Here is a 12,353-nt window from a genome sequence, read left to right as displayed (position 1 = left end):
AAAGCCGGAAGTGGCGCTGTGGCTCAAGTGGTAGAGCGCTAGCCTTGAGCTGAAGAGCTGAGGGACAGCGCCCAGGCCCAGAGTTCAGGCCCCAGGACAGACAAAAACAAAAACAACAACAAACTGTCAGAAAGGAGGACTTTGGATGTTTTCCCCACAAAGAAGCAATGCATATGGCAATTACTCTGAATAAAGCACGTGGGCCAGTTCACAGAACTCTTCCCCATGACTGTTCCATGAGGGTTTTCAAAATAAGTTAAAATCTTAAAAGGTAGTGGCAGCCAGGTGCTGGTGACTCACGCCCGTCATCCTAGCTACGCAGGAGATGGAGATCTGAGGATGGTGGTTTGAACTAGCCTGGGCAAAACCTCATCTCCAATTAACCAGCAAAAAGTAAGACGTGGAGGTGTGACTCAGGGGGTCAAGGGAGAGTGTGAGATCCCAAGTTCAAGCCTTCTTCTTTCCCCACAAGGATCCTCTGCGTGAGCCAAGCCCTGGTCTCCTCTTGTCCGCCATTCCCCAGAATCTAGGTCAATGTCTGAGATGTATTTGGTGCTTTTCTAAGAATGGGTGCAGTGAAGCGCCCCCCCACTCTCTCATGCCCTCTCTTGACAGCTGGGGGACCAAAGCCCTAGGCTAGTGTGGGGGACTTGTCCAGATCCCAGAGTATCTGGCATGGCCACCTCTTGCTCCCTCTGCTGCCTGGCTTGCCCTGGCTGCCTCCCGCCCTGAGCAGGAGGAGAGATTTGGGAGGCCTGAGGTCCTCGAGGCCGTGCGGAGAAGGCTGGATCTGGCCTCTGCCAGCTTCACTGAGCCACCCAGGGTCAGCACGAAAGGCTGCCAAGCCAAACCTCACAAACAAGCCAGGGTGGGAGGCGGGGAGGCTGGCAGGGCAAAGGAGGCCGGCCAGACGTGAATGAGAGCCGGACTTGGACCTCAGCCCCTTGGCCCGTGTCCCCAACCAAGTCAGCAGAAGTGGCTGGGCCTCTCCACCCTGAAGGCCAGGCCGGGGTGAGGGGCCTGGGCCGGGAGGTGTGCCAACACTGAACACGAAGCCCCCTTCCCTCTGGGACAGGGTCACGCCTGCCGTGTGTTGGAGGCCAGCAGGGGCGGCTGGGACGCTGACAGTGGGGTACCGGCGAGCCACCCCCGCCCAGCACCCAGCACCCTGGCGGTCTCCAGGAACTCTAAAGGCGGGGGTGCCTGAGCTGGGTGGCTTCCGGCCGCAGCCTGAACCACCACCATGGGAATGGCCACGGGGCCACGGGGCATGGCGTGTGCACACTCGGCCAGGTTGGAGGCCCGTGTATGGAGGATGGGGAGATGGGGTCTCCAGAGAAGCGGGTGACAGCCCAGGGGCCCGCATAGACCGAGGGGCCTCTGGTGGGTGAGGGCTTGACCTGCAGCCTGCCTCTGCCACCCCAGTGCCACACACACACACACACACACACACACACACACACACACACGGCACCGTGCCACTAACTAGCACGGTATTTTCAGGTAGGTGAGAGGATACTGTGGTTCTACACCTAGGACACACAGGCTCTGTTAATTTAGCACCTACTGGGTGCCAGGGCTCCACAGGGAACAGCCCCAGCTCCCTGTCTCGTGGAGCACAGACCCGGGTGTGGGGGACGCGAGGGAGAGGAGGCAGTGTCCGCGCTGTAGTCAGGCAGGGAAGGGAGGAGGCAGCAGCCGACATTTGAAAATGGTGGTCAGCGGAGGAGGCACTGTCTCAAACGGTGACGTTTGCCTAACATCCTGCCGGGCACCCGTGCTCACGCTGGGATCCTAGCTGATAAGGCGGCTAAGATCTGAGGATCAAGCTTCAAAGCCAGCCTGAACAGACAAGTCTGGGACTCTTATCTCCCTCCAATTAACCACCAAAAGGATGAAAGTGGAGCTGTGGCTCAAGTGACAGAGTGCCAGCCTTGAGTGGAAAAGCTCAGGATCAGCACCCAGGTCTCCAGTTCAAGGCCTATAACCAACACTAAACAGAACAAAATAAAAACCATAAAACCACAAACCCTGGAAGACAGGAAGCAGATAGTAGCCAGACCCGCCTGTGCCAAGGCCCTGAGGTAGATCACGGGGGCACACAGGGAGTCGGCACTGGAGAACCTGGGGACTCGTGTGGATTCCACCTTTATGCCGAGTGACATGGGAGCCACGCAAAGGCTCCGAGTGGAATGCCGGGAGCCTGAAGCCCAGCTTTGCCCTTTGGCCCGTAAACCTAAACTGTTTACAATCTAGCCCTTTAAAGACTGGGCTGGCGTCAGGAGTGTTAATGGGGTGGTGAAAAGCTGGCGAGCGTCCACAGGTCAGGCTTTGGCCTCTGTGCCTGCCTGGCAGGAGACACAGAGTCCGGGCGGGCGGGAGCAGCTGTGTGGCTTGGGGTACGAGTTGAAGGGATGTGCCCGTGGTGTTCACCAGCTTCAGAGTCGGGGGAAGGGCTCAGCCTCATACCCAGGCTGAAGCTGTGCATACTGGGTAAAGGACGGGGGCCCCTGTGCAGGCTGGGAAGGATGGAGCCCCCGTGCATGCTGGGTAAAGGACAGGGCCTCTCTGGACCTCTTGTCTCTGCCCCCAGGAAAGGCAGCGGCTGTAGAGGAGGGAGGCCCGAGCGGATGGACTTCTGGGTGAGGGGCTTGGGCGGGGAGCCCCAGGCATACACTGCATACCCTAAGTGTTCTGGGGATCCCCAGCAGCAGGGGACTGACACCCTGGCTAAGAACCCAGACCTGGGGCCACGGCTGTGGGCCTCACCCTGCAGTCTGGGGAAAGATGTGGGCGCTCCAACTGGCCAGGGGCTGGGGCACGCAGGTAAGAAGATGGGAGCTGCCATCCCGCCCAGGGTTCCGGGGTTCCCAGAACGGAGAGGCCCAGAAAAGCCCAATGACCTGCCTACAGTCACACAGCAGAGCTGGGCGGGGCGCTGGTGGAGGGTGCAGCCACACTAGCTCTCTGGAGAGTTCCATCCTGACAGAGGGGGTGCTTTCAGTGAGACTATCCGCCCAGGGCAGCCCAGCCCCCAGCCAACCCCCAGCCAGCCCCCAGCCAACCCCAGCTTTGAGAAACACCGACTCTTGGAGCCCATCTTAGAGGCCCAGACTCCATGGGTCCCCAGAGTCTCTGGGGAGCCGAGCACCAGCACGGCACCACGAGGAGCCCCCTCCCAGTCCTTTCCAGGAAAGGCCCAGGGGAGCCAGGGATCTCTGTACGCGGCGCAGGACTAAAGGGTCAGTGCTTCAGGATGGCAATCTCCTTTTTTGTTGGTTCTGGGACTTGAACTGAGGGCCTGGGTGCTGTCCCTGAGCTTCTTTTTGATCCAAGACTAGCCATTCCCCCACTTTGAGCCACAGCTGCACTTCCGGTTTTCTGTTGGTTCATTGGAGATAAGAGTCACAGACTTTGCTGCCCGGGCTGGCTTTGAACCGTGATCCTCAGATCTCAGCCGCCTGAGCAGCTAGCATGATAGTCTCCCTTTGATGTTTCCAAAGAAAAAGGATCGAAGGGAACCTGAGGCAAATCCTGCGTCAGGCGTTGCTGACCCTCTTGGGCCCCAAGCAGCCGCTGCTGATCGGGCTGGGAAGGGACCGTGGTGACCCGAGCGTGTGTCTCGTGGGGAGGTCGGGTTCCGGGGGCCGCGAGGGACAGCAGTGGCGCCAAGCTCTGCACCACGGTCCCCTGCCCTGAGGGGACCCGTGGCCAGCCAAACCCCGTTTCTGTGAACTCGCAGGGACCCACACCGGACGCCTGCGTCTGGATTCGCTTTCCTGCGGTCACTCCTTGCAGGCGGGGCTTGCGTAGGCAAAAGGTGGCAGCATGGCGCCACTCAGAACCCAAAGGGGCCTTCACAGAGCTGATGGGAGGGGCTGGGGGTACCCGGCGCAGCTCCAGCCTGCCAGGAGGCCCCAGGAAGCCCTGGGCTCCAAGCCAGGGCTTGGGAAGACCCCCCGCCTGCCTGAAAAACATTGGCGTCCATTCATGGAAGAGGAAAAGGGCCTTGGAGCTGGGCTGCACACTTTAGACGCTCACCTACCAGCCACTCCGGGAAACGACCACGGACCTCCGAATTCCTTCCTCCACCCACCCAAGTCTGTGGAGGCAAGGCCCAGGCGAGACAGGTCTCACCCGGGGGAGTCCGGCTATCTGGAGGAGAGTCGTGATGAGATGACAGCGAAGGCCATTCAAAAGTGGCACAGAATGGAAAACCTATAGCAGGAGATCAGGGCAGGCCTCCCCGAGGAGGTGACATTCAAACTGAGCTTCAGCTAACACTGGGGTAAAGAGGAAAGGCATTCCTGGCAGAGGGCACAGCACGCGCAAAGGTCTGCCCTTCACTTCCTCCCCTTTCACAGCACTGTGATTTTTTTTTTTTTGGTCAACTTTAAAATGCAAAACAAAGCCAAGTATTGGTAATCACACCTGTAATCCTAGCTACTCAGGAGGCTGAGATCTGAGGCTCGAGGTACAAAGCCAGCCTGGGCAGGAAAGTCCCTGTAAGACTCTGACCTCCAATGAACCACCAGAAAACTGGAAGTGACACTGTGGCTCAAAGTAGAGCGCAAGCCTTGAGCAAAAAGCTCAGGGAAAGCACCCAGGCCCTGAGTTCAAGCCCAACCACTGACAACAATAACAACAACAACAACAAGCCAAACAAATGAAATTTTTTAGAAATGGGAGACTTTGAATTGCAAAGGCCATGTATTCTGTGAGGAGCCTCTGTTTCAGAAAAAAAGATTATCCCAAAGTAATGGACTCAGGAACCCCAAAAGTAGTGACCAAGAGGATCTAGTCACAAATTATTGGGAGAAATACCATGGCCCACCATGGAAGGTTGGCAAGGGAGGGCAGTGAGGGAGGGCTGTTTAGGCAGAGTCTTAAAGGATGAAGGACAGAGGTTTGGGGGGGGATGCAGATGTTCCAGCCAGAGACAGTATGTGCAAAGGCCCTGAGGTGCTAAGAAAGACACCTGGTATTGGCAGATAGGATAAAAGGGAACCCTGTACTACTAGGTGTGTAAATAAGGGTAGTGTGGAGGTTCTTCTGGGGCCTTAGATGTTATCCTGGCAGCCACAGGATGAGGAACCTGCACGGACCGGCCCCTCAACCCATGTAAACCAAGAGGACGTTCGGCTGCGACCGGAGGCAGTGTTTGCCTGTAAGGACTGGGAAGCTGGGAAAACTAAGGATGACTCTAACCGGGAAGGCAGAGCAGGAGGAGGGGTGGGGTAGAGGACGCCTTAGCAACGCAGAGGGGACACGCAATGTCACATGACACGCAGGCGCCACACCTCCACCCCAGCCCACACCTGGCAGAAGGCTTTGTGTCCAGAGCCAGCAGAACGCCCACCCTGACGCCCGCTGCAGCCCACGACCAAACACGCTCCGCCCCTCGCTCCTCAGGTCCAATCACAGTCCCCAGGGGTCTGACCTTGACCTCTGGCGTCGTGACCCCGAGTGGCCCCCTCCGACCCGGCACACACTCAGCCGTGAGGTCCCCGAGGGAGGGTCGAGACTGCGCTCCCTGGGGTGTAGCCTTCAGCCCTCTCCATGGGTGCTGGTGGGGGTGGCACCATGATAAATGAAGGCTGACGTTTTTGGCACACACGCACACACACGTGCACACACGCGTGCTCCATCTCCGTCATTCCTTCCGACACCCCAGGATTTGCCTCCCATTTGCACGTCGGAGTGTGGCTGTGTCTGCCCCGCAGTGGTAGGGACACAACACAGGAACCAGAGCTCCCCGGGCATGACGGAGCCTGCTCACACACACACACACACACACCCCGCCAGTGGGCAGAGGGCGCCGGCTGCAGGGGAGGGGAGGGGAGGGGAGGGATGGCCACCCAGGAGCTGGTTTATCCTGGAAAGGTCTCAGCAGGCTATCCAGCCTGCCCAGCCTCTCGGGAGACAGGATAGGAGAGCTGAAGCTCAGCTCTCAATTCCTAAAGGTCATCCGCTCAGCCCAGAGGTCAAAGCCACGGGCTCCCGTGTGTGGTGTAGCCACATCACCCGGCCAAGTCCCCGTTTCCTGGCTGGAGGACGGTGACCCTTCCCTCCCGTGGCAGCTGTTAGATCTGACGGCACGCCACAGGCCTCTGGGCTGTGCCAGGTGAGCTGGGCCCGGAATACGACTGTCGCTGCCACCACTACTGTTTTGATTTCATCCCAGAGCTGGAGACCAGGCTGACTGAGCCCATCCAGCCCTGGGGTTTGGGCTGGGGTCATCCTGAAGAGAATAGCTGTAGAAGCACAGAATGCAGAACGTGTGGGCTCCTCCCAGGCTGGCTCCCAAGTCCCCTGCCCAGGGTGGGGAGACGTGGGAGGGGCAGTGTTTATCTCTCTACATCATCAGCTAGCAGCTGGAGGCAGGGCAGCTCCGGGTGAGGTGTTGAGACCCTGCCTTCTTCTAATGGCCAGAGAATGCCTGGAGGCTTGCAAATGAGCTGGTGACATTTTATCAGACAGATAGGTTTTTGAAAGACACTTGATTGGTTCTGCAGAATCATCTGGAGGCTCCAGTGAGATGACAATTAGAAGCAAGAGGGCTTCCTGCGTGCCCAGTACACCCGCCTGTAATCCTTGCCCCTAGCTGAGGTCTGAGATCACAGTTCAAAGCCAGCCCAGGCAGGAAAGTTCCTGAGACTCTTGTCTGCAAGGAACCAACAAAAAGCCACACCGGAAGCTGTGGTTCAAGTTTAGAGCACTGGCCTTGAACAAAAAAGCTAAGGAACAGCAAGCGCCCAGGCCCTGAGTTCAAGCCCCAGGGCCAGCACCAAATAAATAAATAAATAAAATCAAGAGGGCTTTCTATACACCAGGCCCAGTTCTAAGGGCTTTGCATGGGGTACACAGGCCATGCTGCCCCCTACTACGCTCCCCTACTGCTCCCTACTATGCTCCCCTACTGTGGCTGGTAGAGAGCCAGGGCACAGAGCACTGCAAGAGCTTGCTCTAAGCCTTGCGGCCAGGGAGGAGGCAGCCAAGCTGACCTGGGCAATCCGGCTCTGAAATCCAGCTCCATCCATGCAGCTATGAAGTACAGAGGTACACAAAGTGCCGGGTATGGAGTTGGTGCCTAATGCGTGCTTGCTCTCTTCCAGTTAATTAAGCGTTGGCCAAACTGTCTGCTTGGCTAGCACTCTTCCTTCCTAAGTGATTTTGCATTCTCCAGCCCATCGAACTTTCCAAACCCCGAACCCAGCTGCCAATATCTGACCCTAGTCAAGTGGAGGTTGGGAAGGGGGCCATCCGGGAGCCTCACGGGTGGCGGTGGGGCTCAGAGCCCTACAGGTGGCCCTGAGTGGCACCTACGGTGGCATCCTGGGCCCTGGGCTTCGCAGGTCAAGGGGAGACCCTGTTTTTGCAGGTACGGCTTCCATGCTTTCCATCCTTCCACAACCTGTGGCCAGTGCAGTCCGGGAAGAGCCGGGGCAGGAGGAAAGGGCTGGATTCTGCCCCTAGCAATAAAAACAGTCATCTGAGACGTCTGAGCTGGGGCCAGCCCCAGTCTATGGAAAACTGAGGACCCCTGGACACTGAGTAGTTCCCCAATTTTTCTTGAGGATGATACGCAGTCCTCCCAGATCTTGCAAGGACGATAAAGCCTTGTCTCGCAATGGCCCAAAAGATGGGGGCAGGGTACAAATGACCCCAGCAGGCGAGGTAGAGCTACTCGGAGGAGTTCCGAGGAACTCCTTCTTATGGGTGCTAGGTGCTGGGCTAGGTGCTCGTGGCCTCTCTCCTCCAACCCAATCCCTGTTTCCTAGGTAGGAAAATGAGGCTCAACACATCTACTCTAAGCCAGAGCCCGGGGCCTTGTCAATAACGAAACACCACACCCATTTCTGGATATTCCGATCATAATAAGAATTCACACTTACACATTCTAGTTGCAAACCATATTCACGCCTGAAATCTCACAGAACCACCCAGACAAACCAGGAGCAGCACCTGGTATCACCCTGTCACGGCAAACTTCCGGAAATGCAGTCCAGGATTCAGAAGCCGGCCTAAGACCAGATGAACTGCGTCCAAACCTTGGCTCTACCCCCCCCCCCCACACACACACACTAAATGCTACCTACTGATCCTTCAGCTGAGACAAGATGACCTGGGCCTCCAGGAGCCTCCATTTCCTCTTCCGTCAAAGGCTCTTAACCTCACTCTAAAGACATGAAATGATAGACACTGGCTTTTGCAGATTCCCCAACAGTGAAAGCATGAACACATGACCTATCCTGACCAATGGGAATGTCCAAAGAGCATGTTCATGCCGGGCATTGGCGGCGCACACCTCCTGTAATACTCAGGAGGCTGAGATCTGAGGATTGTGGTTTGAAGCCAGCCAGGTCAGGAAAGTCTCTGAGATTTTCATCTCCAATTAAACCACAGGATAGGTACCCTCCCTTAAAAAAAAAAAAAAAGCCAATAGGATTCACAGAAGGGTTAGAACATGTGACCTGTCCTGGCCAAAGGAATTCTCAAAAAAAAAAAGTAGTGCCCGTCTCTGTGGCTGGACATCACTGTGTCTACATTGGAGAGCAGTCACTGGCAGCCCACTCCGGTGTGAGGCTTCAAGCTTGAGTCCGGGTCCCCCACAGGGACTGAAGAGGGAGAAAGCATCTAGAACGCCATTGCTTCACTGAGCCAGGGCCTCCTATGCCCCACTACCTGGGATCGTCCTGATAGGTGAGCGGGGGCAGGTGCTGAGTTCTCTGTTCCGTTACTTATACCCGGAGAAGTCCTCGCAGGTGTGCGGCCCCGGCGGGCTGTGGGAGGGACCTCAATGAGACAGCAGAGAGGAAGGCCCAGCGGGCAGCGCCCGACACACTGAAGAACAGCCGCTCTGGAAATGAGACCTTTCGCAAGCTCTCAAGGCCTGCAGACTGGCCGCCTCGCTCCCCCGGAGGAGTGCCTGTCCTGTTCTTGAAGAAAACAAACCCAGTGGTGGCCCCAGCACCACCTCCCTCCCCGTCAGTCCCGGTGGGACTGACCCTGGCTTCCAAACAGCAATCAATCACTCTGCCATTGGCTTAATGGGTTTCGATGGAGGAGTCTAGGGCCTGGGCTTGGGTTTGTCTCTGAGTTTCCAGAACATTCCATCAATTATTAACGACCTCAGCTCAGCCTCCCTGGTACTGCTATCATGAGGAAAAGATTTTGCAGGAACTCAGCCCAGAAACAGGAGTCAGCTACTTATTATTTACAACAGCAGCACCACCTGTTCGGTACTGGGCCCTGAGCTAAGTTTTCACAGATGCTATTTTGTGGGTGATGGCCTTGATCTCTTTTTCTTTTTCACAGGTGTCAGGCTGGCCTGGGAGAAGAAAAAAATATGGCCTAAGACCAGGGATCATGGATGGCAGTGGCAGAGCTGTTCTTGTCCTGCACACATGACACAATGCTGTTCTCGCTAGGTGTGGCCACCCAGATAGGACCCTTCATTTGGTCTTCTCAGTCTGTGGCCTCAAAGACATTTCTACGGGTCTCAGGATGCCCCAGCTAGGAGCACAGACCTAGTTCAGGAGACCGAGGGAGGCCAGAGGCTCAGGGAAACCGAGTCACGGGCGGGCAGTGAGGAGGAGTCACTGAGACAGTGATTCATCGTTTGCTTTTCCATCCACCCATCGATTCATTTCATGTGTGGTTTCTGGGAGGTCCCCGGGGCCAGGCACCCCCATGCCCATTGGGAACAACTCAAGGGACTCACATTCTTAGGTGTGCCACATACAAAAGAGAAGAGGATTTCAAACAGCACTTAAGGCCTACGCAGAGAAGACACTGCCCACTGTGACGGAGGGTGAGAGTGTGTGTACTTTTACCAGCAGGAGCCAAGAAAGGTCTCCTGGTAGAGGGAGACCTTTGCCATTTCTGTGCCTGTTCAAATAGGGAATGAGAAGGGACTAGCCAGGTAACAATCTGGAAAAACATTGCAGGCAATAGGAATGGCAAGTGCAAAGGTCCTGAGGTAGGATAAACCCTGACCTGTTTGGGAACAAAGAGGCCACAGAATCAAGTGGACTAGGGGGGAAAATGCAAGAGATGTACCAGAGTAGTTCTGAGGGCCAGGCCTTTCATGAATGATGGAGCCTAGGTTTTATTCTAAGTGTGATGAGAAACCTCAGGAGGATTTCAAACAGATGAATAATGCTATCCAATTAACATTTTGAAAAGTGCAGCTTGGCTCTGTGTGTGTGTGTGTGTGTGTGTGAGAGAGAGAGAGAGAGAGAGAGAGAATGAATGGCAGAGGTCAGCAAGAGTGAGAGCAGAGAGGTGAGGAGGGTGTGGAGAGGGAACAGGGTATTCAAAGTCACACGAGGCTTTCAATTTCTGGCTACTTCTCTTTGCCAATTCTGTGCCTTCGAGGCAAGTGGTTTCCTGCTCTGAGCCCCTTTGCTAAGGATTTGCTCCGTGGTGGTCAGAGTTTCTCCTCCCTGTCCAGCTCTGGCTACAGAAAACCCTGGCTGGTCCATCTGCAGGAATGTGAGCTGACAGCTCCGCCTGGGATCACCGCGAGGTCACGAAGCTCATCTGGGCAATCGGATTAACCCGAGGGAGGGGAGAGCTGTTTATTCCCAAACTGTGCCTCCTGGAAGCCTGGGCGCCTGTGCCTCTGCCAGGTGCCAACCCAAACACAGCCCACCCCTGCTTCTTCTCGAGAAGCGCCCCCCCCATTTCCTGTCTCTTACATCCCTGGGACGGGACAGGAAGGCGGGAGGGGACGGCAAGGCCTCCGTGAGCTGCATGCTGGGCCAGGCCTGGAAATAGCAAAGTAAATCTGCTGATCCTAAGCCGGTTAAGGGCCAGCGCCTCTGTCCTACAGGCCCCGGGCACCAGCCACGTGAGGACAGGCCCCTTGCAGGCCCCGAGTCTCCGCCTGCCTCAGAGACGTGCCTCCCTCCCGCTCTGCTCCTGGCCTGCACCCCAAGCCTCCCTCAGTCCCGGTGGCACCCACTTTTCCGGTGTGAGCAAGCTCACTCCTGCCTCCTCTGAGCTCCGCACACCACCCCGTTTTCCTCTCCCATGAGCACATCCTCCCCGGTGGCAACCCATCTTTACAAACGCCCGAACTGCTCTTGAGGGAAAAAAAAAAATAAGGGCAACCTACAGCCCACAACCAACTGCCTGCCTCCCCTGCCCTCTCCCCTGCCCGATCCCCTGCCCTCTCCCCTGCCCGATCCCCTGCCCTCTCCCCTGCCCGATCCCCTGTCCTCTCCCTGCCCGATCCCCTGTCCTCTCCCTGCCCGACCCCCTGTCCTCTCCCTGCCCGATCCCCTGTCCTCTCCCCTGCCCAATCCCCTGCCCTCTCCCTGCCCGATCCCCTGCCCTCTCCCTGCCCGATCCCCTGCCCTCTCCCTGCCGGATCCCCTGGCCCCATTTGTCGTCACGTGGGTGGGTCTGGGCCTCTGACAGTATCTCAGCGCGCAGGCCAGCCACAGGCTGCATTTCCTCCCTTCCTGGTGGACAGTGGGTGTTAGGATCGCAGGGCCACCCACCCATGGCAGAGCCCAGGCCCGGGGGGACGTTCCAAGGGAACCAGAGTCCCCTCCACCCCGTGTCAGCCCAACGCTGCTGCTGCTCCTCCTCCTCCTCCTGGCTCCCATCTCCAGGCCCTTCGGGTCCGATCTACACCCAGCCCTATGTGTACATCTTGCCTCCGACAAAAAGAAGAGTATTGAACAGCCAATGGCGGTGGGGTGGGGGGAGACCCCACGACGGGGGGATGGGGGCCTTCCCTCTGGGGATGCCCCCGTCAGAGCCCCGGTCCTGGGAGCCGTGGGGGGGGCCGGCCCAGCCCGGGACCCCGGCCCCACACACACACTCACCTTGGCGGCCACCGAGGAGTTGGGCTTCTCCAGCAGGTCCCACAGCTTCTTGCGCTTCTCGGCGCAGCAGGTGTTGTCGAACTCCTCGCCCTCGCGCTCGCGCAGCGTCTCGGCCTCGCGCTTCAGCTCCTCGTTCATCTGCTCCTTCTTCTGGTGGTAGCGGGCCTGGCAGCAGGACTCCAGGTAGATCTCGTCGATGCCCCAGTAGTCCAGCTCCTGGCTGAAGCTGAGCGCGCACATCTCCTCCATCATGTGCAGCCGCCCGGTGCGGTAGAAGTTGAGGATGGAGGTGAAGGCGCCGGGGTGGCGGTCGAAGAAGTACTCGTTGTCGTCCAGGCTGTAGTCGTCGCACACCTCGAGCAGCGAGTCGTGCGTGTTGCAGTCGCGGAGCCGGCCGAGCCGCGTGCGGGGCAGGCGGTCGAGCGTGCGCCACAGCACCTCGTGCGCCAGGCCGCCGACGTTGAGGCGCACGCGGCGCGAGCAGGCCTTGCTGCGCACGATCTCCACGGGCTG

At 57.7% G+C, this 12,353-nt stretch overlaps 1 protein-coding gene across 1 annotated transcript in view; it reads right to left on the bottom strand.

The window, feature by feature from the left end:
* Kcnb1 (potassium channel, voltage gated Shab related subfamily B, member 1) overlaps positions 1 to 12,353 on the bottom strand; it is a 70,790-nt gene that overhangs the window by 47,305 nt on the left and 11,132 nt on the right. The window contains exon 3 of the mRNA XM_013024312.1: positions 11,841 to 12,350. Within this exon, the coding sequence (XP_012879766.1) occupies positions 11,841 to 12,350 (510 nt within the window). The remainder of the gene's footprint in view (positions 1 to 11,840; positions 12,351 to 12,353) is intronic.

This window comes from Dipodomys ordii, unplaced genomic scaffold (genome assembly GCF_000151885.1).
Source record: "Dipodomys ordii isolate 6190 unplaced genomic scaffold, Dord_2.0 Scaffold75, whole genome shotgun sequence".
Classification (NCBI taxonomy): Eukaryota; Metazoa; Chordata; class Mammalia; order Rodentia; family Heteromyidae; genus Dipodomys; species Dipodomys ordii.
This window is presented reverse-complemented; position numbering and strand designations above follow the sequence as displayed.